Raw genomic sequence first — 26,140 nt, forward strand, 5'->3', positions numbered from 1 at the left:
AGCGCCCCCCAGCGGGCCGAAGGGTGATATGACAGGACGGAGAGGCACGCTACCACCTACCGACCCGGAGGACCAAGCGGCCGCTGGCCAGTGATAAAAGCATTTATTCAATTTTTTAAATCTTTTTTTATTTCTTTTTTTAATTTGTATTTTTTTTTTTACTTTTTTAATTCATATTCTTTTTTTCTTTTTTCTTTATTTATTTAGATTTTTTTTAAAAATTATTATTATTTTTTTTTAATTTTTTTATTTTATTTATTTTATTTATTTATTTATTTTTATTTCATTTTTGTTCTTTGAAAAACTGTAATTTTATTTAGTTTTTTTCTTTTTGTTTGTTTATTGATTTATATATTTAGAGTTTTTAATAATTATTATAAATGATGTCTTCACAACGCGACAATTAAAATAATACTTTTTTAAAATTATTATTTTATGATTTTTTTTTTTTCTTTTTTTCTTTTTTTCTTTTTGTTCTTTAAAGAAATATTATATTTTAGTTTTTTTTTTCTTTTTGTTTGTTACTTTATTTAGATTTTTTAATTATTCTTTTTTTTATTTAATTTTATTTATTTACTCTTATTTATTTTGTCCTTAATATAGAAGCTATATGACATGTGACGTCATTGTGACCATGTGCAATAGTTTTATTTTGAAACTACAGACAGAAATGATGTCTCACAACGCGACAACCCACACGCTGATGAAGGCGCGTGAGGACGTAAACAGTCTCAGCTTTCAGACTCTTCCTCGTGTCGCTCTTCGGCATGTCGCTCTTCCAGATGTTTCTCCGTCCTACGATCATCCGGCTCTGAGCGGGAGATGCTGCCGCGCCTCAGCCGGCTGTCTCGGTGTTAATCGCGGCCGATCTGGACTCTCCTGTCGGTCACTGCCGATCGCAGCCAGGACGCGTCACGTGTTGTTACCTTCGGACAGGTTGTGAAGCTCGTGTCAACACTTTATTCACACAGAGGATTCACAACTTCAGCGAGTGTCAGCAGTGACGCTGTCGGAAGATCGAGACGAAACATTACAGCTGGTTTACACGTGCAAGGTAACCCATCAATAAGCTCCAATGATTAATCGATTAATCGCAAGGAAAAATGTCCAATTTCTGCTTCTTTATTTGAATATTACTAGTTCTTAGTTCTCTGTGACAGTATCCTGAATGTCTTTGAGTTGTGGACAAAACAAGATTTTTAGCGTTTTCACCATTTTATATCCAAAATAAAACAGATATTGATTATCAGATTAGATTAGATTCAACTTTATTGTCGTTGCACAAAGTAACTAAATACTTAGACAACGAAATGCAGTTTAGCATCGAACCAGAAGTCCAGAGTGTGTACAGATGAACAGAATAATATATAAGATATATATATATATATATATAAATATATATATATATATATACAAATTTTATAGAATATACAGTATTAGCAGCATGGACAAGTTGAGATGAATATACCAACATATATATTATTTATGTATATATACAGTTTGGTCGTAGCAGAACTTTTGTAGGTATTTAATTTGCACATAAATAAAACGTAAAACTACCATTACATGTTGGGAATGTCTTCACGTTTCTTTGAGTGGCTTTTTGTTGTTGTTGACTGCCACTACAAATTCTATTCTGCTGACCTTTCAGTCACTAAAACTCAGCCTCAGCTCTGTCTTTAATAGTTGCTTTCCTTATCGTCGTTGTATAACTAAAAGAAGTCGTGGGGTTGGATAGTATAAACTTTTTTTCAGCTGCTAAAGAAGTCAGAAAAAGTTTGAGAACCGCTGGATTAAGCCATAATAAAATAAAATCATTAGTTATAGCTTGATCTATCCGAGTCATGTCTAACATGAAGGCTGTGTCGTTTGTGCAGGTTTGCTCCACCAGGTCCACGGAGAAGATCTCCAAGCAGGCTTATCACAAAGGTGTTGTCATAGTGACGTGTCGAGGATGTAACAATCACCACATCATCGCTGATAACCTCAACTGGTTCTCTGACCTAGATGGGAAGAGGTTGGTGATTCATAACATCTAAACCAGTGTGGTCGCACTGTTTTTCCTCTTTATGCTCATACTTTACATGTAACAGCTCAAACCATCCAGCCAGTGCCGCGTGATTAGAGACCGGCTGATACTGGAACTTTTGATGCTGATACTAATGATTTTTTAACAAAAACACACGGCAGATATTTGGTAAGCATCCATTTAACTGAAGAAGTAGTACGACTAAGATATGTGGCACATTTACAGCTGTAAATAAACTTTTAGTGCGCTCTGGTGGACAGATTCTGTAAATGCAACCGCTTCTTTAAATGACCTCAAACATCTGACAACATCTTGTTATTGTTTTATTCGCCAGGTGTGTGAACACACACAAGGAATTTACACACTGTTACTTATTGGTATAACAATATATCTGTAAACAGGCTGATATATTGGCTCAACTATAAGCGCAGCAACATCTATTTAAAAGACGAGACGAGAATTAAAGTGCAACATATATTCGATTAGAAGATGGATAGATAGATGGATAGATGGATGAGTTTATTAATCCCCGAAGGGAAATTAGGTCCTCATAGCAGTCCGATATATTTGAATACAATAAAAATACAATAGGAAAATAAAATAAAAAATACTGCGGTAGAAAAAATCAAAATAAAAACAGATAAATGGGTAGATCATGTTCAGAGGCAAGATGATGGTATTACTACTGATGATATGATGGTAATGTTATTGTTAATAACAGTATATAATAATAATAATATTGATACACATAGAAATGTGTCATATATTTAGCATGTGCAATGTGCATACACACATAACTGCAATATAAAACAAAAATAATAATAATGCAGTTATGCACAGTTGTGTGATTTCCTGATTTCTTACTTATTTGCATATTTATGACACATAAATGTTTAAGATCATCAAATAAATGTTAATATTAGACAAAGATAACCCAAGTAAACAGAAAATGCAGTTTTTAAATGATGATTTTTATTTATTAAGAGAAAAAAGTTATCCAAACCTACCTGGCCCTGTGTGAAAAAGTAATTGCCCCACTAATTAAACTAATAAAACTAATAGCCAGACCTGTTGAATCCAGAAATCACTTCACTTGAGAGATCTCAAACAGCAACACACCACGCTGTGATCTCAAAGAGTTCAACAAAAGATGAAAAAACTAAATCAGTGACAACTGTCAAAGAGTTACAGAGCTATTTCTAAAGCTTTGGGACTCGAGCCATACAGGTAGGACGTGAAACAGGATGCAAGTTAATGGATAAATACAAATAGAAGTGCTCTAAGGTGAACAAACTGTTATTAACATCTTTTGATTGACTAATAAGTTCACGTACAGTTTATTATTTCTGTGTCTCTTCACACTTCAGGAACATTGAGGAAATCCTCGCTGCCAAAGGAGAGAGCGTGAAGAGGATTGAAGGAAGCGCTGCTCTGCAGATCATGATGGACGAAGACGCAGAGAAACCAGACAAACAATAAAGCTAGAGGTGTTTTTATAATGTGTGTGTTGTACAAATATTTATTTTTATAACAATAAATAGTGTATTCGTCATGTGTTCTGAGTGAGTAGTGATCTAATTCCAGCTGTTTTCTAACATTAACATTGCTTATGAGTCGTATTTAAATATTTAAAGCAGCGCAGCTCAAAATGCTGATTTAATCTTATTTTATGCAAATTTCTTAATTAAATTTCGCGCCAAACTGATCCCGCTGTTGACACTCGGAGATCGCGCCGACTCTCGCGAGAGCTTCGCGCGCTGTGTTTAGCAGCTGATAGCTTTTAGCGCCACAGCCGCAGATCCGTTTCCCCGCGGATCTTCCTCTCTTATTCGGACCGCCATGGCTGCTCTCGGAGCCCCGGACGAGGCGGAGAGGCCCCGACACGGCCCGTTCCTCATCGGGGTGAGCGGAGGAACCGCCAGCGGGAAGGTGAGCGCTTCATTTCGGCTTCTTCCGTTAGCTTCCTCCCGCCGGAGGAGCTTAGCTCCGCGTGCTAGCAGCGGCTGTCAGTCATTACATCTTTATTACATCACACAGAGTTAATTAGAGTTAATTAGACTCGTGCTCTGTTAATTTTACCGCCAACTCTTCTTTTTATGGCGCTAAACCCGCAGCTAACTATCCTAAATGTGTCAGATCAGCTGATCGGCTGACAGACACCACAGAAGGTCAAAACTTCACTCGTGTCTCCATGACAACACCACAAAACGCGCTAATTAAACCTGATAAATCATTAATAATAATGTTAATATTTTTCTTGCTGCAGTCAACAGTTTGCGCCAAGATCATGGAGCTGCTGGGTCAGAACAAGGTGGACCACCGCCAGAGGAAGGTGGCGATCATCAGCCAGGACAGTTTCTACAGAGTCCTGACTCCAGACCAGAAGGCCAAAGCTCTGAAGGGCCAGTACAACTTTGATCATCCAGGTAACACACACACACACACACACACACACACACACACACCCCTACCTCCCTACAGCTAACACACAAAAGTTAGTTTGTTCCAAGGCCCCCCCCAAAAATAGGTAAACAAACCAAGTAAAAGATTACCATCATCATTGAGTATATATATTTCAAATATAATAATGGAATTAATTATCTCTTTGTTTTTATGTGTTTTGGGCAGTAAAAGTTAAATAAAAAAAAAAAATGGCCTTTAGCACATTTTTATGGTGGCTTTTAATCTGGCATCAAATAGTGAACTGCAAATAATAATTAAATAAAAAACAATTAAATTAAAAATAATTAAATAAAATATTAAATTAATTAATAATAAAATATTAAATTAATTCAGTAATTAGTAATTAAATAAACAATAAATAATTATTAAATAATACTTAAATACATACAAATTAAATAATAATAAATAATTATTAAATAATACTTAAATAATTAAATAAAATATTAAAGTAATTAAATCAATAATAATAAATAATTATTAAAGAATACCTAAACAATTAAATAAAATATTAAATTAATTAAAGAATTATAAATTAAATAACAAATAATTCTTAAATAATTAAATAAAATATTAAATTAATTAAATAAATAATAATAGATAATTATTAAATAATACTTTAATAATTTCTCCCTAGGATTATTAAAGTATTTCTGATTCTGACTGGATGTATGCAGACTTGCATGCATGTACAAATCACCAGCAGTAAATGTTGTGCTAGTACTAGTATTGAACTACAAGACGCAAAACAGTTGCAAGCCTTTAATTAGAGTTATGTGAAGCTTTTGATGGGATCGTTAGGTCCTAGAGATTTGGTGACAACAGCTGCACAGAGAGGGGCCAAAATTCCTGGCGGCGCCCCAGTGTGCAACCGGAGGAAACTTCCACATGCAGACTGAAGGAATCAGGGATTGAACCGCGATCATCTGATCACGCTGATTAGTGGACCACCCGCTCTGAACAACACCTAACCAAAAGTATTAGGTTAGGTGTTATTAAAAGAAAGGCAGAAGGCGTGTGTGTTTTATTTAAAGGAAGGTCCCTGAAGGGTGCACTGATGTGTTTACCCACCTGTAATGTCCGGCCAGCAGCAGTGTTTCATATACAAACTGTATTTTTAGAGAGGAGCCTGAAACTTTGGTCGAGAAATTTCAGCTTCAAAGATAAATGACATCAACAGGGAAGTTTAAAAAACTTTAACATGCTCTGCATTGACGATCTGTTTAATAATCTCGCAGAGGCGTTCGACAACGAGTTAATGTACAAAACCTTGAAGGACATCGTGGAGGGACGCGTGGTGGAAGTGCCGACGTACGACTTCGTCACTCATTCCAGGTAGGACGAAACATTTCACGTCTTTTCCATCTGATATTTTTATTTAATATCATCACTCTGTGATTAAAAACATCTGCGTGCGTGTTCTCAGGTTGGACGAGAGGATCACGGTCTACCCAGCGGACGTCGTCCTCTTCGAGGGCATCCTGGTCTTCTACCCGCAGAAAGTTCGCGACATGTTTCACATGAAGCTCTTCGTGGACACGGATTCAGACGTCAGGCTGTCTCGCAGAGGTACCGACGTCTCCCACGTACTGTAACGATAATTCCACGCGGTGCCGCAGCGCATCGATAAGTCTGACGTGATTTTTCTCCGTAGTTCTGCGAGACATGAACCGAGGGAGAGACCTGGAGCAGATCCTCACTCAGTACACGACGTTTGTCAAGCCTGCTTTTGAAGAGTTTTGTTTGCCTGTAAGTGTCATCGGCTCATCCTCTACAACGCTCCTGTTAAAAGTTTATTAAAGATGTGTGTCTCTCTTAGACAAAGAAGTACGTAGACGTCATCATTCCAAGAGGAGTCGACAACATGGGTGAGTGTTTTTAAAGTTGTTTTTCTGCGAGTCTCTCCAGTACGAACGCTTCACAAATCTTCCCGTCTCTCACCCCAGTGGCCATCAACCTCATCGTCCAGCACATCCAAGACATCCTGAACGGCGACATCTGCAAGTGGCAGCGCAGCTCCATGAACGGTCGGACCTTAAAGCGGGCCATTTCCGAGCAGAGCGAGCTGCAGAACGGATCCGCCAACCCTCCGGGAAAGAGGGTCCTGCTGGAGCCGAGCTGTCGGCCTCACTGAGACTCTGTGTGTGTGTGTGTGTGTGTGCGGGAGGACAAGCACGTTCCAGACTGTACAAGCTTTTTAATTTTTATTTTTTTTGGGATTGCTGCTACTGATTTGTGCCGGACGGGTCAGCAACTGTGATGCCGATCTCACCCTCTCTGCAGCATTTTAAAAAATAAGATAATCAATCACACAGTGCTGCAACCTCTCCGTCATTTTACAGTAATCACTGTAGTACACCAACATACTGATTTATGTAACAGTCTTCCATGATAGGGTTTGATTTTTTTTTCAGTGTTGACTGTGGTTAGACGGCCTGTTACCGACACGGAGGGTGTTTTTAAATGGTCGTTTCCTTCAGGCTTTTTTGCACTTTGGTCTATTTATATCCGCTTCTTTGTCGCTTAAATTGAGATTATTATATTTAAATTATATTAATACTCATCAGTTTTTTTTAAATGTCTCGTTGCTTTTTATCTCGTACTAACTTATTTAATTCAGCCCGAGTGGGCTGCGTGGTTTGGTAGTGTCACACCTTGATCGAGTGCTTCCTTTTTTGAGTATCTCCAGCTGAATACATGCCTTATTATTTTTTTTAATTTAAGTTTATTTTCCACTGACCATTCTGTACAACAATAAATTGAAATTCTATTACAAGGTTTTAAAGCGTTATTTGAACCTCGACATCTTTTTAGCTCAGTCGGTAGAGCGTCCCGTGTACGAAGGCTCGGTCCTTCCAGGGTTCGAATCCGACCTGCGGCTCCTTGCTGCATGTCGTTCCCCGTCACTCTTCAGCTGTCTCTGTCAAATAAAGCTTGAAATCAACAGCACTGGTAACCACCAAAATCATTTTTTATGTTTCTGTAATGGTTAATATACCAGTATCTAACCAAAATGATATTTTTAAATGCTAAAATGTAATTATTGTTATCCAGGAATCTTCAAATTTACATCAAAAATATTAAAGAACATTATTATTTCTTGATTTAAGATGTCAAATTGTAGTTCTTTACCTGCATTCCTGAACAGAAGAATTAGTTTTAGTGGCGCTTGATTCACGTCTGACTTCTCAGAGAAGTCCAGTGAGCTCAGGAGGTCGAGCGGGTCCATCCACTCATCAGATGATCGGTGGTTCAAGTCTGCATGTCGAAGTGTCCTTCCTGCTGTGGGTGACTAAATCTTACTTCCACTTCTATAAATCAGCAACTTGGAAACACTTGACCGTGCTGAAAGGCCTCTTGTCTCGGTCTGGTTCTGGTTCGGGGACAAGGTGGAGTGTTAAAGTGATGATGAGCAAAGAGAAATTGAATATTTTTGATTGATCGCTGACACAGTGCGTATAGAAACAGAGCTGTTTGTTTTATTGGAGTTTGATAGCACAGTGTGATGTGTTGGTTTTTGACCATTATCCCAAACAAAAACAAAAAAAAAAAAGAGGAATCAGAATGATTTTTACTACAGCACATTTTTGGAATGACAAACACACAAAAAGTCACAGAGGACTTTTTTTCTTTTTTTTTCCAGTCGCACGCAAACAATCATTCACACACACCGACATGACTGTGGAGGGGACGGGGACGTGATTGTGACTGCCCGATGGTTCTCTACACCTGAACACGGCACACGATGATTTCAGTATGACATACATAGATCACAGCATCTTTAGTAATTTTATCTTTTTTGTCGTTGTTTTTGCTTTGCTTTTTTTTAGTGCACATAATACGTATGGCACTTTTTTGGGGGGGGGGAGAAGCTAAGCTCTTCTCATAAGCATTAAACATCCTTTTTAAGAACAAAAGGAGCAACTGTATATAATACATTTCATAACCATACATGATTCTTACACAAAATGTTTCAAAACAAAACTCTCAGTCTCTTTTTTTAAACGGTCATCCTCTCTTCAAGTCCAGATCCACCCCCTCCGTCACGCTCCCCACCTCCCTCCTCGATCGGCGAGCCTGCGCGTTGACGTCACAGTTCAAGGGCGAGGCGGCTCCTCTCGTTTGAGGTTCCACGTACTCGAGGGAGGGGGGGGACTTCGTGAGGGTTTCGCTAGAAGATGACCAACGAAATGGCACATACATAAAAGAGGAAGAGGAAGGAGCAACTCGGGAGAGTAATGGACCATTCAGCTTAATCTCACGCACACGCAACAAGCTCCACTCTAAAACAGAGAGCCCAGGGAGCAGACTTTGGTTATTTTCCCGTAGCGTCCTCCCTGTCCGCTCTGTGTGACTCCTCACCCCTCCTTGGCACCGGGCTTCCTCCCCCATTTCATCTCTCTCTGTCCCCCATCTAAACGCCAGAGCCACAGTAATCCCAATTATAATCTCCCAGAGCAGCGGAGCTCTTTGTAAACCTCGGCCACGCTTCAGTCGTCTGTAGTTTGTCCCGTCAGCTCCAGCGGATAGCTTCCATGTGTCTTTCTTTCAGTCTGTAGTAAAGTGGAGTTAGTGTCATGAAGCACAGTTGGAGGTCAGTCTCAGGAAGGGGCCCACGGGGCCTAGGTCTTCTCTTCGCGGTCCGTCTTGCGCCTGACGATGTTCCTGGGTTTGATCTTCAGCGACAGCTCCCACAGGGCCTCCTCCGCCAGGTGGTCGCTGAAGTCGTTGAAGAACGAGACGATGTCTTCGTTGCGCTTCAGATCGTAATGCCTGCGACGAGAGGAGGAGGTCGAGGTTTGATTAATGCAGCGATTCATTAGTGGGAAAAACAAAAACAAAACAACAGCCGGTGCGAGGACAGCAGCGATGTTTTATGACATTCAAATAAAAAAACAAAGCGTCGTATTTCCTGCCGGTGGCAAACAAACGATGACATTTATTACCGTAACTGATGTTCACAAAGCTTTCTAATAATATAATCAGGATTACGCGCGTCCTTTCATCGTGCTAGAAATTCACTTACACTTGCTGGAAGCGCCGCATGCTGTCCAGGATGTTGAACTGCTGCCAGCGTTTGGAGAAGTTGACCTTCCCGTCGATGAGGTCGGGGTTCCCCAGGTGGACGAAGGTCAAGTCCTGGAGGATGAGACCCCTGGAAGGGAGAAGGAGGGAGGAGAGGAGGAGTCGTGTCAAGTCATGGCTCTCGGCTCAAAACTGAATTTGATGATCTCTTAACTTTATTAAAGATTTGGACGGAACATTTCTGCATCTGTTCTGGGATTTAAGTCGCTGATTCACAAAAATCTGTTTTAGAAATGGAAGCTGACATTAACCCATGCTTTTATTTATTAAATGATAAACCTGAATTTCAATTAGCCAAAAAAAAAAAAAAGCAGAATACTAATTACTATAACTTACTTTGCCAAGAAATGTACATTATTATTTGGGATAAATGAAAGCTGCTCCTCGACCAATCAGCAGATTTTTTATCTTACAGGAGAGAAAATCTTCAAAGAAACTCCTTATAATCCTCACATGATTAAAAAATGTTCACTGACATCCAAATTATTGATATTTTAGAGCTTGGCTGACTTCATAGCTTCATTTGCGAGTACCTGAAGACGTGTTTTGGTCTTCCATCGTTCTCAAACTCAAGGTAACTGTCGTCATATTTTCGAGTTACCCTTTTTTAAAAAATGTATTTATCTTTTATTCAGACTTGATTGTTTTTTCTTGTCCGAGTGTAAAGGGACAGGTGTACACATCTTTCCTTGTGTGTAAACTTTCATTCACTTACAAGTACGGGATGCACGGCGGCTCCACTTCAGCCAGAGCAGCTCTGTACGCTCTGAAGGACGAGGAACTGTCAATCAACGTGCAATATTCCTCCAATCCCTGAGAGAGAAGTGCGATACGAGACATGAGTGATGAACATGATCGTTATACTCCTCTATATATAATGAACAGGAGTAGATCTCCCACCTCTGAGGTCTGTTTCTGCCACTCCAGTCTCCTGATGGGGGCAGAGTCCAGGGCGGACAGTATTGCCAGGTAGGAGTTGAAATTATTCAACTTCCGTAAGTGCTGCAATGGCAAATGTGAGTGTTAGAGCGTTTAACAACGAGGACATGAAATGGTTTTTATATTCAAGCTCTGACTGACCTTCATTATCTTGATGAACTTGAGAAGCAGCTTCTCTCGGTCTTGGGCTTTCTCTTGTTGGATTATCAAAGAGCGGACCCTGTGGTGACAACGTTTATGAGGGTTAGATGGTGTAAGAGGGAAGCTCATGACGGAGGTAAGTTTGTGGGTTTTTGCTCGTACCAATAGCTCATGTTGTTAAAGTGCTCTGTGAACTGAGTCAGGTTCGGACTCTTCTCCTCGTTCTGCTCCTTCGCCCAAAGCAGCACCTCGGGAATCTAAAGAGGAAGAGGAGTTAGGGTTAGATTGACTGTGGAGCTCCGTGTCCAAACATAATCGTCGCGTCAACACTGTACCTCAATTTTATAGAAGAGTTCAGCATCGAGAAGAGTGAGCTGGTCGGCAATCTCATGACTGCGGAAGTCGTGTAGAGTTCCAGGCCTGTGAGGACAAACAAACACCATCAGTCTTCAACTTTAAGCTGCGTGCAGAGTCAGGGCTCAAACTGAGCGGGAAGGACTCTAACTCCCACGGTACCTTGCAGAGACCCCTCGGGCAGCGAGCGGCTTGAGGGAGTTAGTGTAGCGCAGCAGCTTCTTCTGCTCCACCTTGTCCAGGATGTTTTTGCGGAGCACGCGGGCGAGGCTGAGCTCGCCGTTGCACACCAGCGTGAACACCAGGTCCATCAGCTGTTTCAAGATGTCTTCCGTCAGCTCCACCAGGCTGGAAGAGAGAGAAAGAGGAAGAAGGGAATGATGACGAGGAAAGATTCATTTTCTTTCCACATGTTTAAGACGAAAACGTCGAGTCCTACTCACCAAAGCTCGTCCACCACGCGGACCAGCACGAAGAACGTGTTCTTGCTGACCCGCTTCTTGAAAGTGTCCGGACTGTGGCAAAACCTAGTGTATGTGCTCTGTGGTCAAGGACAACGAGTGTACTGCGCGTGGATTACAAAATAAAACAACATATTTAAACTCATAGTTTACTCTCTTGAACGCTCCTTTAAAATACAGTGCATCCTTTCACAATAAAAGCTCACTGGTTCTTAAACTGTGGTGGTAAATGACCCCCCTCTAGTGGTACGTGGAGGTGAAGTATATTCTAACAATAAAATCAATTACCGGTAATTAAAAAAATATATACTATTAAAATGCTACAAAATTTTTAATGAAAACTGTGGAATGTAATTGTAATAAGTTTAAGTTTTATTTTATTTCACTAGAAGCTGCTGTGTAGTCACGTTCATGCACATGTCGCATGCGTACATTAGGAACTAAAAAGTGACAGCAAGATAATAAAGCAAGGTAAAAATTTATGGAGCAAAATCGTGGCTGCAAACAGAGAGTATTAGGAAATTAAAAGTGAATCCAGCACATTACTCTCACATGTAAACTCTCTGCAGCTAATAGTGATACATGGAGAGGTTGATATTTTGTGAGATGCTGTGTTTAGTTAAAGCAACAATAAAGTTATGGGGGCATAAAATAAAATAAACACTGTCATGGCACAGAAACTGTGCTTTCCTTTTTAGCAATCTGATTTGATCTCAGCCTCACTGCATGCAAACACACGTCATCACAGAGCAATCGATGAGTCCACAGCCATGGCGGCTGCTCTGCGATGCTGAACTCTTGGTGCCAACATGCTCGCTGTTGTTATTCTTAAGCATGTAGATGGTAAAGTGGAATGGACAGAGGGTAAAGTTCATGATATCACAGAAAGCTCCGACATTTTCATCCGTAATTTAGACTGAATGCATCAGTTATTCTGAATGTCTGAAAGTGAAAGAGGCTGAATGAGCACAAACGAGATAAAGAAGACCTTCCTTGATATTAAAGAAGAAAATAACCTTCTGCCCGACAGAACAACTCGATCTCACGACACGTCGAGTGATTTGAAAAAGGATATCTGTAGTGTAGCTTCTTAATGAGGTCCTCGGGGGTTATAAAAGTCCTATACGTTGTCAGAAAGGCTTCACAGTACAAAACAAGATCTGTGGAGAGAAAAGCAGCGTGTGTGAAGATGAAGTGCGGCTAAAGTTCCCTTTTAACTAACCAACTCTTCAAATCACACTAACAAACTAACGAATAAAACATTAATCAGTCTTTGAATATAAAATGATTGCAGTTCTTTCAAGCTGGCAAAACAAAGCTGTTCCAGTGACCCCGAAGCCCAGTAACATACTGCACTGCATATAAACACACACACACACACACGAGTCTTAACGTCTTCTGTACTGTACCTTTGCGGTCTGTTTCTGTAGCGTGGACTAATAGAATATCTCCTGATCCAGCACGAACGTCTGGGCCGTCATCGTTCTGGGGGAAATTAGGGAGAGAGCGAGCGCAAAGGATTATTAGACGAAATGAACGACAGAAAGGCAGAAAGGCGGAGAGGAGTGGAGGAGACAGTGGTGAGAGTTGATGTGGGGTGATGCCGTCTAGCCCAAAATGTAGCCTGCACCTTCCCTTTCCTCCCTCTCTCCCTCTCTCTCTGAAAGGCCCCCACCTCTCCCTGTCCTGCACCAGCTCCTCTGATGACGAAGAAAAAGTCAGACCCTGTGTGTGATAAAATCACCACCACTGCAATATGTCTTCTGTAAACAGCTCGACATGTCATCACGGGCTGTGAATCTTCCTCTCTTCCCACTTGTGATCTCTCCCCATCCCCTTTCCTGTAAATCACTGCTGTCACATTGCCCCTAACCTTGCAGAGTGGCGAGCAGCATTTCCACACATCTGTCTATCAGACTGCACCACACAGGACAAAGGAGGAGGAGGAGGAGGAGGCGTGGGAGGAGGGCGGTTTCTCAATTTCAGCCCTGCAGTATCGGAGTGTTGACTCCAGAGGGCAGCGATGGCTATCGGTGTTGGATCTCAGGATCTGATTTCACATCTGAGCGACTCACGGTGACCTTTAGCCCGCGCTGGACTAACAGGATAAAATGTGCTTTGTATGCCGGTGCTGCACCGCTCTGTCCGAGTGCACGATGGATGTTATCTCACCTCTTGCTTTAGTGTTATCCTGCTCATGATCTCCTTGTGGTCTACGAGGGAGAGCTCGTCCACGTCTTCCTCGTCGCTCCCGGCCGACTCTGTCGACTTCTGCCTCCTGCAACAACACAAAACGGTCATCAGCACAGAAAAACCAACGACCATAGCTGAGTCCCAAAGATTAACAGGCGACTATTTTAAACATCAATTCATAGTTTTAGTCATTTCTCAAGATAAACTGGGAGAATTGTGACAGTTTCAGCTTCTCAGATGTGATAATATCTGAGTTTTTCTGGTCATATATGATAGTAAATTTGTGATAATATCTGAGTTTTTCTGGTCATATATGATAGTAAATTTTAATATTTTTGAGTTTTGGGCTGTAGGTTGTATAAAACAAACTATGTAAACGTATTATCTTGGACTCTAGAAGATAAAAGTGCAGGGTTTTCATAAATTTCCAACGATTTTACAGTAAAAAATGGCAGCAGATTATTCGATAAAACAATTGTGACTAATTCTAATCAGGTTCTAAGTATGTACTGTATTCACTATATACAGACTAATGCACTATAAAGATTAATAGTCATGACTTTAGTCTTTAGGCTTTAAAAACTCGTCTGTCTTATACGATGCGGACATGACGACCCGTACCTTTCCTTGTCCATCGCCTCTTTGCTGTTGCTGGATGGCATCTGAGGGGCAGGGTCTTGAAGTACATCGTCAGCTGTGATCGTTTCCTAATCAACGGAGGGAAAAAGCGATAATCAACACCTGCGCTGTAGATGACATGGAACGTCATCGATGAACGGTTCCATGCAGTGACAGGGAGGGCGATGGAGGTCGTATGAAGCACCGGGTGCATGCTACACACTTGGGTTATGGCTTTGTACGAACGTCTGGATCACTGTGTGTGTACGAAGGATTGTTATCCTGATTAGTGCTGACTTGGATTAGAGTTTCGAGATGATGGATGACCCGACAGAAAGACACCAGGAGAGAGGAGAGAAGCCACACACACTGAAACTTCACCAAACTACGAACACACTCGCACATCTCGTCTCTTTGACTCTCGCTCTGACAGTTAACACACGACCCAAACTGGCCCAAGAGAATACAAACAGAACCACACACACACACACGTGTACGGTTCACACATGCACAAGTGTACATAAGCTGTTATGGGGGGGGATGTTATTGGAAAATTGAAAACCAGTGAACCGTAGAGAATCCAACCACATGTCAGGTGTTAGACTGGAACAAGGTTAAATGCTCGTTACAGTTGAAGCGCAGCAGACGGCGGTCATCTGAAGCCAAGGCGGTCAGAACAACACACAGATAGATAGGATGGATGGACATCACTCTCCACAGACACCAACCACAGCACAGGAGTCCCTTTTGCAGGCGAACCCGAGGGACCTGAAGTCATGCTCGCTCAGGTTTGGCTCCGTTCACATTCCATTCCAGCGCCAATCGCTTCAAGAGATGAATCAATAAGATATCTGCCAGTCAAACGGGGCGTCCTCGCTTCGAATCGATTCATATCCTGAAGCGATGGGACGTGTGAATGGAATTGACCTTTCACCCCGTGGCGGTCAGCTTACTTACTCTGAGGGAGAGAGGCAGCTCCCCATTGGCCTGGCTGGACGAGTACAAGTTCACGTACTCCCCCTCCCCGCCCTCGTCATTCGCGCTCTCGCTCTACGGGAAGGGAAGAGAGGAGGGACACAAACCCAGGCGTGAGGGGGGGGAGCCGAGAGAGGGCGGCACAGAGTGTGTGTGTGTGTGTGTGTGTGTGAATGTGAAAAGAGGCAGCAGCTCGCTAGCCGAAAGGTTTTTGGTGTTGTGCAGAGAGAGGGGGGGGGGGGGGAGCGGTGTGTCGTCATGGCACCAGGTGGCGCTGGAGTGCGTGGAGTGTGAAGGTAGAGTAGTATTTACTGGCGAAAAGAACATGCAGTGCAACATGCTCTACTGGGATTCTTTTAAGACCGGTAATCAGACAGCAGACAGTTTGTGGGCAGTGATCATGACAACAAGATGCCACCGAGTGAATGAGTCACTATATTATCATCTGAACGCCGGACTGCTGCCAGGAGGAGGAGGAGGAGGAGGAGGAGGGGGTCACATGATTAATATTAAATATCCTGCTTTGTCCTATCCTTTGTAAAGCTCACCGCTGAGGTGTGGAGAGAGTCAGTGAGAGAAGACTCAGAAGGAAGACAGACAGCCACAGAGCCCATTGAGCCAGCCAGGGAACCGTTGGGCCCGCCCCCGCTGCCATCAAGTATGGTGGCATTGGTCAAGGCAACCTGGTCCAAGCTCTGCGATTGGTGGAAAGAAACGAAAGCAGGGAAAAGAAGAAGAATAGAAGGAAAAAAAAAATAGAAGAAATAAATAAAGACTCAGAGAGAAGTGTGAAGACAGAGCAGGTAGAAAAAGAAGCTGAACAATAGAAGAAAGGGAAGGAGGAGGAGGAGGAGGAGGAAAAAAAGGGTTCACCTCATTCTCCAACACCTCCATTAAAGCCTGGACTATGAGAGTGATGTGCCTGAACATGAAGCACACACACACACACACACACACCAACACACAAACACCCAATAAACTGGAACCCGTGGCGACAGAAATAGCTCCACAGACGTCGACAGCAACAAGGAAACATGGAGATAAACTGGCATCAATGCAGAGTATGTATATGTGTTTGAACAAGAGTCGTCTTAACAATGTGTGCGTGTGTGTGTGTGTGTGTGTGTGTGTGTGTGGCCAGCTGAGGATATGCCTGTCTGTAGGGGAGGTAGTGGTAACCTGTTGTGACACGTTGCACATATCAGCCTTGTTTCAGCATACTAGCATAAGTGCGGCGCATACACGGATCACTGATACACCACACACACACACACACACACACACACACACACACACACACACACAGCTCGGCTGACACATACACGCAAAATATGCATGCACGTGTTCATGCATGATCAGCTGGAAATCCGAGAAACCCTCGTCCTCCGCTATTCCTTAAAGGGTTGGGATATCCTGGCGGGGCTAACAGCAACAACACACACACACACACACACCCAGTGGCCCAATGAGTTGAGGAATGCAAACATTCCACAGAAAACAGACAAACGGGAGGTGTGGAGGTTGTGTGTACGTGTGTGTGTGTGTGTGTGTATTTTGGGGGGCAGGGGGGTTGAGGAGGTTACGGCAAGGGCGAAAAAAGGTGAAGAGGGGAGACGGTGGGGATTGCAACATCGAAAAAAAAGACGAGGAGGAGAGAGGAAGGAAGGAAGAGGAGCAAAAAAACAGGAGGAATGTGTTTTCCATCAGGTCCATCTGGTGCTGCATTCCACTGGAGATATCCTGAGGGAGATCCACGATGTATCTCAGGGTGCCTCGCACACCATGAGGTCATCACGGGTCAACCCCTCCCAAAAAGAAAAAAAGAAATACTAACAAAAGCCACTGTAGCACACAGCCAAGTCCGCTGCGGGGTCAGGGCCTGACTGAGTGGAATATAGTATCGATTAACCGCGAGTTAATTCATTAACGGGAACCTGTTGATGCTTGAAACGTTCCAGTTGGACCAACAAAGGGATATTTTGTTACGTCTGATCTCCAACAAAAGGGGCTGACTGTCTCTTGTGATGTTTGGATGAGCTGTTGCGGACACGAAAAGACGGGAAAGGGGTCGATCGGTTACCCGTCACGTGGAGGAAAACACATCAGCGGGACACGCAAGCACACAAACTTTGCAGCACGGAGCCACGGCGACACTCAAAGCACAACAACAGCGTATCTAAAGCCTCACCACAAAATTCACACTGTCAAAATGAACACACACACACGCACACACACACACACGGATGGATGGATGGGTGGATGAGTGAAAATCAAAGACCACACAGCAACTAAAGCGCTGACCCCTGAGGGTCGCCTCATCTGAGGTAGAACATATGGAGCACACACACAGGTCAAGCCACCCTTAAACCCGTCCAGGACCACACAGCACCCACACCGGCGTGGAGAAATGGAAGTGGAGGGATGGTGGTGGTGGTGGGCGGGGTTTAAGCACGAGGGGGAGGGGGTGAACTCACCGTGGGTGTGGTCAAGGACGCTTGTCCAATCAGGTAGGAGTTAGAAACGGACATGCTGAGGCCCAGCCCAGAGCCCGCCTCCTCCATGGCCGCCACAGACGGCTGGAGGTGGCAGGAGAGAGAGGAGGAGGAGGAGGAAGAGGGGGAGGAAGAGTGGGAGGCCTGAGACGGAAACAAAAGAGGAAGGAAAAAAAAAGGTAGAAAAGAAAGGCAGAAAAGAGAAGGGAGTGAGAGAAATCGGGGGGGGTTAGGAAAGAGGAAAGGGAGTGTTTAAGGGAGGAAAGAGAAGAGAAAAAAAAGGGGACAGTTGATTACACTAGTAAGCAAGACTGAATTAGAGCAGATTTAATCAAAGTTCAGCAGCAGAATAGTGAAGTCAAAGTGGTGAAAGCTGAGGAGGATTCTGGTGGTTCAGCTTACAGTCTGTGGACAGAAATACTGAACAGACTACCTCTGTTTTCTGTGTTCTTCCTAGAAAGCCCTAATTACTACAAGGTCATGTGACGCGTACAGGTTACACACATAAACACACACACGCATAAACTCTTCTTTAAATGTCCCGAACTCTCAGTGCTTTGCAGAAACCAGGCCAACTCATGACGCGTTCTAAATCCACACAGCAGCCAGCTGAAATGACTTCTTTTTTTTTTTTTGCAAAGCCGTGTAAAGTCGCCAAAGCGTGTAAGCCTGGAAACACGGGTTTACGGAGAGAGGAGGCAAACAGGCTTATTCCGCCGGGCCACGAGCTCATCAAGTCCAAAAAAACATGAGGCCAGATTAGGCCCTGCGGCAGGGAGCAGGGAGATGAGTGCAGTTCGACTGTACGCTCACACAAAAGGACGATAAAAATAAAAAAGCTGGGCCTCTGAATACACAGTTGCGGTGGCAGAGAGAGGACAATGGATAAAGAGAACGGAGAAAGGCTCTGTGAGGTGGCCCGGGTAGACTGCCGCTCAGCCACAAAGTCTATTTTCTTTACTGGGCTATGATACTGTACTTCTTAGCTTTACCCCAGAGACGACTGTTCTCTGTTTACTGTCCAAGAATGTACCGTCCTCATTACTTCAAAGCTTTCGGCCGATCCGCAAATCAATTTGTCACCTCCTAATATGCATGGCACGCGTTAGTAAGGGAGAAATGGGTAAGTGTGTTTCTTTATGAGAACAGCGTGTCTCGCGTGTGACAATCTGGCACTGAGCGCGCGGTGTCAGGAGGGTTTCGTATTGTCATTCTGGTATATTTGAACCAGGTGTTCTTTCCTTTCTTGTCCGTCCGTTAGCCGTTCCAGGGTGCTACTTTCTGTGTTTACATTCGACAGAGACGAACATTTTAAATGATTCATGTAAAAATGATGTTTGGAAATCTCTTGCAACTCGTCCCAAATGTACATTCTTCTGCAAGAAGTCTCGTTTCCACTGTTTTCCCCAAAACGTAGCACGACCCCTCGAGTCACAACAGCCACATTTATGGGAAATATGGAGGTGGAAATATACCAGAAATCTTCCTTTAAAAAAACACAAGTTACATTAAAGGCTTAAAACTTAAATGTTCACGACTAGATAGATTATAGATTTATTGATCCCGGAGGAAATTCACGATAAGCAATCGAGCTCTAAAGCGTCAGCTAATCTGCTTTTGGATTGAAGGTTCTGCGGTTGGATTTGTCAGGGAAAACTGTTTTTGACTGTCGAACTCAAAATCAGTAAAAGTGAAAGCAAAACACAGAAATCCCCTCCCCACACACCCACATCCTGAAACACCTTTTGTTATTCCTCATTTGCTGATTTGTGATTGATGCACAAAGGAAGTCTAACTGAGCCATAAAAAAAGAAACCAATATATAATGTTGTGTCGGACCCCGACACTCACACCGTTCATCATTTTTCAAACTCACATGCTTCATCACGGTGTGCCCTATCGCGTCTCATTGTCTCCCCGCTCGCTTACTCAGACGGGCGTCTCAATTAACCCAGACACCGAACCAGACTAAGATAAGTGGACTGGATCTGATAAAGGCCGGTCTTATCTTCCACTAACAACCAAACACCTCCGTCTGCACACAGACTGTCTGCTTCGGAGACAAAAAAAAAACAAAAAACGTTGAGTAGGGGTGGAGATAGAGAGAGAGAGAGAGAGTAAGGAGGAGGGAGGGAAGAGGTGAGAGAGATAACAAGATAGGAGGAGACTCGCGAGAAAATTGATGAGGATTACCGCTGGAATGTACTTTAGCCCCAGAATGCGATCTGCATTCTTTCCTTCCCATCCAGCATGAAGACATCGGGATGAGCACAGAGCTCTGATGCTGAAGGTTGTTTATATTGTTCACCTGTGGCAGTTAACAGCGTCACACTCTTTACTACGTGATTCTCGCTATAACCTCATGAATTAATAGTGTTATCAGTAAAGGCTCCACGGGCTCAAAGTTTGGGTCTAAGTTTGTGGAAGATGAGCTGAACAAGTCCAGGAATTTAAATTACAGCTTTGCTTACACACTCCAAATTAGTTAACCCAACTATTTCTTGCAAAAAAAAGACATTTCAGCAGTATTAAAGCGTTGTTTGGTTCTCGTCAGAGCTCTCTTACCAGTTGCCTTTGTTTCGGGGGCAACGCCGGAGGCTGCAGCGGCTCGTGGACCGAGTCGGTGCTGCTGAAGGAGTCGTTGATGCCGTAGACCTCCTGGAAGCGCTTGTTGCGCTGCTCGTAGATGCTCTCGCTCTGCGGCATTTGGTAGAACACGGAGGGCTGCGGCTCGGAGTAGTCTTCGACAAACTGCATGTACTGGAGGACTGAAGGAGGGAGACGGACATTAGAGTTAAGACTTCTCATCAATGAGGCAATCCATGATGTAGTTATTGCAGTTATTATTGTAGTTACTGCAACAACAAAGCACGATCCTACGCTCCCCACGATGCAACCGGAAACACCTTTCATCAGGCCCTCTGTGTCTGGTGTTAATTTAGTACGTGTGAAACAAGACTTTCTGCTAAAAAAAAAATTCCCAAGCCTGATATGAGATCAACCCGATGACACCGTCATGACATCATTTCCTCAGAATTGACCAAAGAGCCACAAAAGAGGAACAGAACTATATTTACAGTGTGAGTAGCATTAACCAGAAAAACCACTGAAGTGAACTTCTGTGAAAATGATGTCTCTTTACTTACCACATGAAGTCATACATGCGTGTAGTCACACATAAAGTGTTAACAGACAGAGGAGTGACATAATACAGTAGCCTGGGAGGAAGTGATGTAGCAGGTGTGTCAGGAAATGACCAAATGTTGCCCTCTGTGCCCCAGGAGCCGGAGCCATTGTAGCACATCCTGGTATTCACTTCCTGCCTGCATTCACAGTGGAAGATTTCCTTGACATGAGCTGTGTCTCAATGAACCGATGACGAAGTGCAGCCGGTGTCGCGCTGTCCCTTCCTAAATCAACCTCGTCCCTTCCTTTATTCGTCCCTACATTAGACTCTTTGTCCCCTCCTTTTCCTCTGCGCCCTCCACTCGGTCATCTTGTTTAGAGGTCTTTCTTCCTCCCCGCCTTCATCACTCCCTAATTATGTCCCCCCCACCCATCCACCCCATCCCCTCCCTTTCCCCCCCCCGCTCACTTACTGTGTCTGCTTTTCTTCTCTGGTAGTGGCGGTGGGCTGGCGGGGACATCCGCATTCTCGCTGGCGATGTACTGAGCGACGAAAACGCCCCCGTTTGTCTGAGGCATGGGCGAGATGGGCGTGAAAAGGGGGAAGGGCGGCGTGGGGTGCCTCTCCTCTTCTGACAAGTTGTCATATTGGGAGGGGTAGCGCTCGTACAGCACCCTGGACCCTACGTCGGGGAAGGGCGACGTCTGGGTGCTGCGTCGCTTCTTCTGGGGCAGGGCCGGGGGCGCGCTGATGCGCAACGAATGTAAGGGATTGGGGTGATTAGGCTGCGGGGTCCAGTATTCAGGCGGCTGCTGGGGCGGAGGGGCACTGAAGCGGGGATGCGAGGGATGCTGTCCGGGGACTGGGGAAGAGGACTCGCTGTGAGACTCAGGCAGAGGGCTCAGGCACCCTCCTACCGGTATCGGGGGTAGATTATCTCCAACTGACAAGTCCTGGTGGAGGAAGTCATAATCCGGGTCGTAATTCTCTGTGTTGTCTGAAAAGGAAAAGAAAAAGTTCAGATTCAATACCACGTTTAAAGTAACACACTACACTACATTAGCTGGAGATAACTAATTCTGTTATGGTTACAGCATATAGGGAAACTTTTTGTGTGTTGTGTGGTCAGTGTACTGTTTTGCAACCTGGCGCCTGCGTGCGGTCTGAGAGTGAAAAGAAACATCGCTCTGTGAAGCCACTCTACGACCGCAAATGGGCCGTGAGTTTTTGTAGTTCGACGAGATCAGCAGAGCGATGACTCGTCTCTGGAGAGACGGCTGATCGCGTTAGAGGCAGGAAAGTCTCTTTAATGGTTGCACGAGGGGATCTTTAGTATTTGTGGACGTAAGCAGGACTTTCAATGCGTCAGATACATTTAATTATTTATGTCATGAACATTAATTAGGCTATTAATAAAAGGATGCAGTGTGGCAAGTTTTTCAGCCGACAAAAGCTGGTTACAGTTCAGAATTTTCAGTGTTCCAGTGTTTAAAACTGAGCGGGCATCTAGCGGTGACTGAATACCTCTAACCTCACCCTCTTATTTCAAGCATAAAGGACAAACAGCTGTGGAAAACTTGTGCTCATCCTATGTAGAGCCAGTGTTCGGTTTGTGATTTAACGTGCACGGAAGAGGAACTACTCCCATTGTACATGTAAAGGTCATTCAAAGGTAACATAAACATAAACAATTCATATTGCCAGATGATGAAAACATAGTTATGAATATTTTATTCCATCTGTGTGAGTAGATCTCCTTTAATGTGACACATGGACCTTTAATATTGGTCATTTCCCTTCAGATCGTCTCTGCAGTCTTACCGAGCGTCTCACAGCTGGTGTTACGAGAACACTGTCCACTGTCCTGCTCCATGGAGGAGAGCTGCTCGTCGGACTTGCTAAGCTTCCCCATGCTGCTGCACGGAGACAGGCGGGGAGAGTCGCCCCCGTAGGACTGGCTCCCGCCGGAGAAACGCCTCTGGAGGAACTCCTGCTCGTAGTCCTGCTGCTGCACAGACACAGAGACGGACTGTTTGCACTCCTTTTTTTCCCTTAATGGTTAGTTTATTTCCTGTATGTTATGCTGATGAGGTTGCCCCCCACCTAGTAATGGACCACAATCCCTCACCTGTTTGTGGACGCTGCAGGGCAAGCTGGAGCCACGGCTCATTGGGGCGACCACTGCGACCCGTGTAGGCGAAGGTGCTGACTGACGCTTCTTTGGGGGAAGTGCTGGTGGAGGGCTATCGACATGAACAGAGACAGCAGAGTAAAATAACAGCAGCGCCTGGAGGCAAAGTCAACATGGACAATAAGGCAAGCACGCAAAACACAGCTTTCTCAGACATGTATGCACACACAAATCCATGTATGAATACATGAACACACACATCACTGAGGGTGTTTCATGTTAGCTTCTCTCAGCTATGACATGAAGCAGTCCTGCTTGTCAATCCTAGTTTTCTTTCAGCGAGTTAATACCAGGTCAAAATGGGGACGAAGTGTGGAACAGAAGGCGCCATGATATGGAGGGCCAGCGGAAAAAGACACTGCACGGGGTCAGTCACACACTCTCATGCACTGGACGGCCTTCTGATTGGATGGCGAACTCTTCAGGGGATCGTCCAGGACACAAAAACAAAACAGTGGGAGTGATGCAACCATGCAAGTCAAGAAACACTTTCATCCAATCCAGAAGCTTTATGAGGGTTGGGGAGGGGTCTGGGGTAGGATGTTATAATGGAGACAGATGATCCTATGGGCTAACATACTTCTCCTTCTGAGAGGGTCTCCTTTGGCCAGCGTCAGCACTCAACTGTGCTCTGTTCCCAGAATCCAAAAGGGAAACCAAAGATGAAACACATTGAGAGAGACAGCAGAAAGAGTAAGACAGGAGGAGACAGAGCAACAAACCAAACCAAAGTGTACTCTATTGAAAGCCGAAGGTGTGAAAGCAATTAAAGATTTTAAAGAGCGTTTGGATCGATGCTTCTGCGGCTGGACTGCGTGGGAAAAGACTTTTTTTGGGGGGGGGATTTTCAAGAATCAGTGAAATTGAAAGCAAAATACAGAACTCCCCCTCACATGCCCACATCCTAAAAAGCCTTTTGTCTTAATTCCTCATTTTGTTATTTGTGAAACATGACACAAATGTTTAAAAATAATTTAGAAGCCACTTCTGCTTTTGTCACAATCATTCAAGAGGTCACGATATTTCTTTTGCGGTCACGTCATCGCCCCCGGCTTCATCTGTGCTCGTCTTTGGGTGGAGACAAAACAGAAACAAAAAAAAGGAAACAAACTCATATTCGGTCTCGCAAAGATGAGAGGACACCTCTATGACTACAGGACTTCCATGAATGGTGAAGTACCGGCACTTCCCCAGCTTCAGTGAAGGACTATTGTTTGAGAAATGAAGTCATGTGCGTGCCGTCCTCACCTGAGCTCCACCATTTTAGCTTCAGGAAGGGGGGGTTTGGGAGGGGCTACATCCTCATCTGGTATGTCGGAGGCAGCCTCCGCGGGAGTAGCTGCCGGAGCAGTCTTACTCGAGACCTCCTGCTCCCGATCTATCAAGGGCATCTCCGATGACATGCTGCTAACACAGATAAAAGCTGTTTGAGTGAATGAACTCCTCTGAGCCGTCTGAATGAGTGTGTTTGTATTCTGGAGGGCGCACCTCTCCGCCGTGGTAGTAGCAGGTGGCGCCGGTTTGTTAGGGGTGGTGGGTGACGGTTGCTCCTGTTTCTCTATGGTCAGCTTCACCAGTTCCTGTTTGGAGAGAGACAACACAGCTGGTGTTAGCGGGCACAGCGGGAGGACGTAGCAAAGACACATTTCCACTACGACAAAGGGGCGTACCTTTACTCCGTCCAGCACTGCTTTGATGACACTGGTGACAGACGCCACGTTTTCCTTGTCCTCCAAGTCGATGCCATCCAGCATCACCTGGTCGGCCCAACGGATAAGGTTGGCAAGACTCTGGTACACGCGGTTATGGCACGAAGACAGCGCCGAACTGTTGAAAAGGCGTGAGAATGGGGTTGAGGTGATGGTAGGAGGAGAAGGCAACATTGGAACGGGGGGAAGTCAAGAGGATTTAAGGGAAAAGGAAATGAAAGAAGAAGAAAAGGAGATGAAATAGAAAGCAGAGGGGCAGAAAGGGAAACATGAGAGAGGGATGTGAAATCATTTTACACTGATACAGATACACTTCCATCTATCAAACTACATATTTAAGGGGGTATTTGTTGAGGAAGTAAGATTTTGGGAATAAGCTGGCTAGTGCAGACAGAAGAATGTGTAACCACACGGCTGAAGCGGGGTGTTGTTTCTGCCTGCAGTGAATGGTGCGTTCAGGCCCGACACTAAGGTGTGGCACGGGCCTGTGCTGACACGCTGAGGCCGATTCACAGTGCGGGGAATATCCATCCACTGTGTCTGCACAGCTTTAGGGGCCCTACGGTGAGAGGGAGACGACTGTAGCTACAGGGGTTAGTGGAAGGATTTGAGGGATGGTGGAGCAGTAGGACGGGTGGAGAGGTTTGACCTAGAAAGATTACACAGGCTAAGGGGTGGAGGGTTATATTAAAACTAAGTAGGAATAGTAGCTGTTAGTATGAGGCGATATCATAACACAAACCTTTTGGCAAATCAGCACTTTAATCAACTTAAGGTGTGTGCCAAGACGGAGCAGGTAGGAGTTACACCCACTGCTGACCTACTTATCTGACCACATATCTGTGTTTGTCACACAATGGTAACTTGATGTCGAGCAGCTTATTTGCCAAAAGAAAAACAAATCTCTACTGTGATCTATTTGGGGTTTGATTCTATCAGACTGAGGTCAAATCCCCGGAGATGGCTGCACCTCAATCCATCAATCGCTTCTAAACACAGAGATACAAAATCTGTCACCTCTGACCTCCATACCTTCATCTGTACCGATGTATGAGGAGGAAGAGGGGGGGGCACAAAGACAAAGACAGAGAAGTTCGAACATGTCTCGACAATCCAAGGTTCACAAAAATGGTTTTGTTTTCACCCAGAGGTGACTCATTCTATTAATTAATATGTCCGAAAACTGAAATTAATCCGACTTCCTCCGAAAGGTCTGATCATAACATCAACAGCGAGTGACGCATGAATGCAGTTTTAAAGGCTTTGGGCATCACGCACAGGAAGCCTCGAGGTAAGGGATGTTGTCTCTCACAACATGTTATAATCTTCACGAGCTGCTCGGTGAGCGGCAGTCTGCATCGCTCAG

At 44.2% G+C, this 26,140-nt stretch overlaps 3 protein-coding genes across 8 annotated transcripts in view; 2 read left to right on the forward strand and 1 right to left on the reverse strand.

The window, feature by feature from the left end:
* Positions 1-1,844: 1,844 nt before the first annotated feature.
* On the forward strand, positions 1,845-3,537 carry dnlz (DNL-type zinc finger). The gene is made up of 2 exons (XM_027282225.1): positions 1,845-2,017; positions 3,397-3,537. The coding sequence occupies exons 1-2, from the start codon at positions 1,845-1,847 to the stop codon at positions 3,506-3,508; spliced, it is 285 nt and encodes a 94-aa protein (XP_027138026.1). The 3' UTR covers positions 3,509-3,537.
* On the forward strand, positions 3,397-7,267 carry uck1 (uridine-cytidine kinase 1). 2 transcript variants are annotated; one of them, XM_027281988.1, is made up of 7 exons: positions 3,397-3,516; positions 4,296-4,455; positions 5,728-5,824; positions 5,916-6,058; positions 6,144-6,238; positions 6,309-6,357; positions 6,436-7,267. In XM_027281988.1, the coding sequence occupies exons 2-7, from the start codon at positions 4,317-4,319 to the stop codon at positions 6,621-6,623; spliced, it is 711 nt and encodes a 236-aa protein (XP_027137789.1). In that variant the 5' UTR covers positions 3,397-3,516; positions 4,296-4,316; the 3' UTR covers positions 6,624-7,267. The 2 variants fall into 2 exon arrangements, with proteins under 2 accessions (XP_027137789.1, XP_019133907.1); XM_019278362.2 differs by lacking the exon at positions 3,397-3,516 and adding an exon at positions 3,755-3,958.
* Positions 7,268-7,941: 674 nt separating this feature from the next.
* rapgef1b (Rap guanine nucleotide exchange factor (GEF) 1b) overlaps positions 7,942-26,140 on the reverse strand; it is a 40,481-nt gene continuing 22,282 nt past the window's right edge. For 2 of the 5 annotated variants that reach the window (XM_019278405.2, XM_027281984.1), the window contains exons 4-26: positions 24,736-24,892; positions 24,554-24,645; positions 24,314-24,469; positions 23,003-23,117; positions 22,696-22,882; positions 21,347-21,871; positions 20,313-20,515; positions 17,730-17,891; positions 15,804-15,950; positions 15,238-15,330; positions 14,284-14,369; positions 13,642-13,747; positions 12,879-12,954; positions 12,545-12,629; positions 11,452-11,544; positions 11,171-11,356; positions 10,990-11,074; positions 10,817-10,911; positions 10,655-10,733; positions 10,475-10,576; positions 10,290-10,387; positions 9,516-9,644; positions 7,942-9,262 (exon numbers count right to left, since the gene is read on the reverse strand). In XM_019278405.2, the coding sequence (XP_019133950.2) occupies positions 9,112-9,262; positions 9,516-9,644; positions 10,290-10,387; positions 10,475-10,576; positions 10,655-10,733; positions 10,817-10,911; positions 10,990-11,074; positions 11,171-11,356; positions 11,452-11,544; positions 12,545-12,629; positions 12,879-12,954; positions 13,642-13,747; positions 14,284-14,369; positions 15,238-15,330; positions 15,804-15,950; positions 17,730-17,891; positions 20,313-20,515; positions 21,347-21,871; positions 22,696-22,882; positions 23,003-23,117; positions 24,314-24,469; positions 24,554-24,645; positions 24,736-24,892 (3,208 nt within the window). In that variant the 3' untranslated portion in view covers positions 7,942-9,111. The remainder of the gene's footprint in view (positions 9,263-9,515; positions 9,645-10,289; positions 10,388-10,474; positions 10,577-10,654; positions 10,734-10,816; positions 10,912-10,989; positions 11,075-11,170; positions 11,357-11,451; positions 11,545-12,544; positions 12,630-12,878; positions 12,955-13,641; positions 13,748-14,283; positions 14,370-15,237; positions 15,331-15,803; positions 15,951-17,729; positions 17,892-20,312; positions 20,516-21,346; positions 21,872-22,695; positions 22,883-23,002; positions 23,118-24,313; positions 24,470-24,553; positions 24,646-24,735; positions 24,893-26,140) is intronic. The other 3 variants (XM_027281987.1, XM_027281985.1, XM_027281986.1) reach the window with 3 other exon arrangements.

Source organism: Larimichthys crocea, chromosome IX (assembly GCF_000972845.2).
Source record: "Larimichthys crocea isolate SSNF chromosome IX, L_crocea_2.0, whole genome shotgun sequence".
NCBI lineage: Eukaryota > Metazoa > Chordata > Actinopteri > Sciaenidae > Larimichthys > Larimichthys crocea.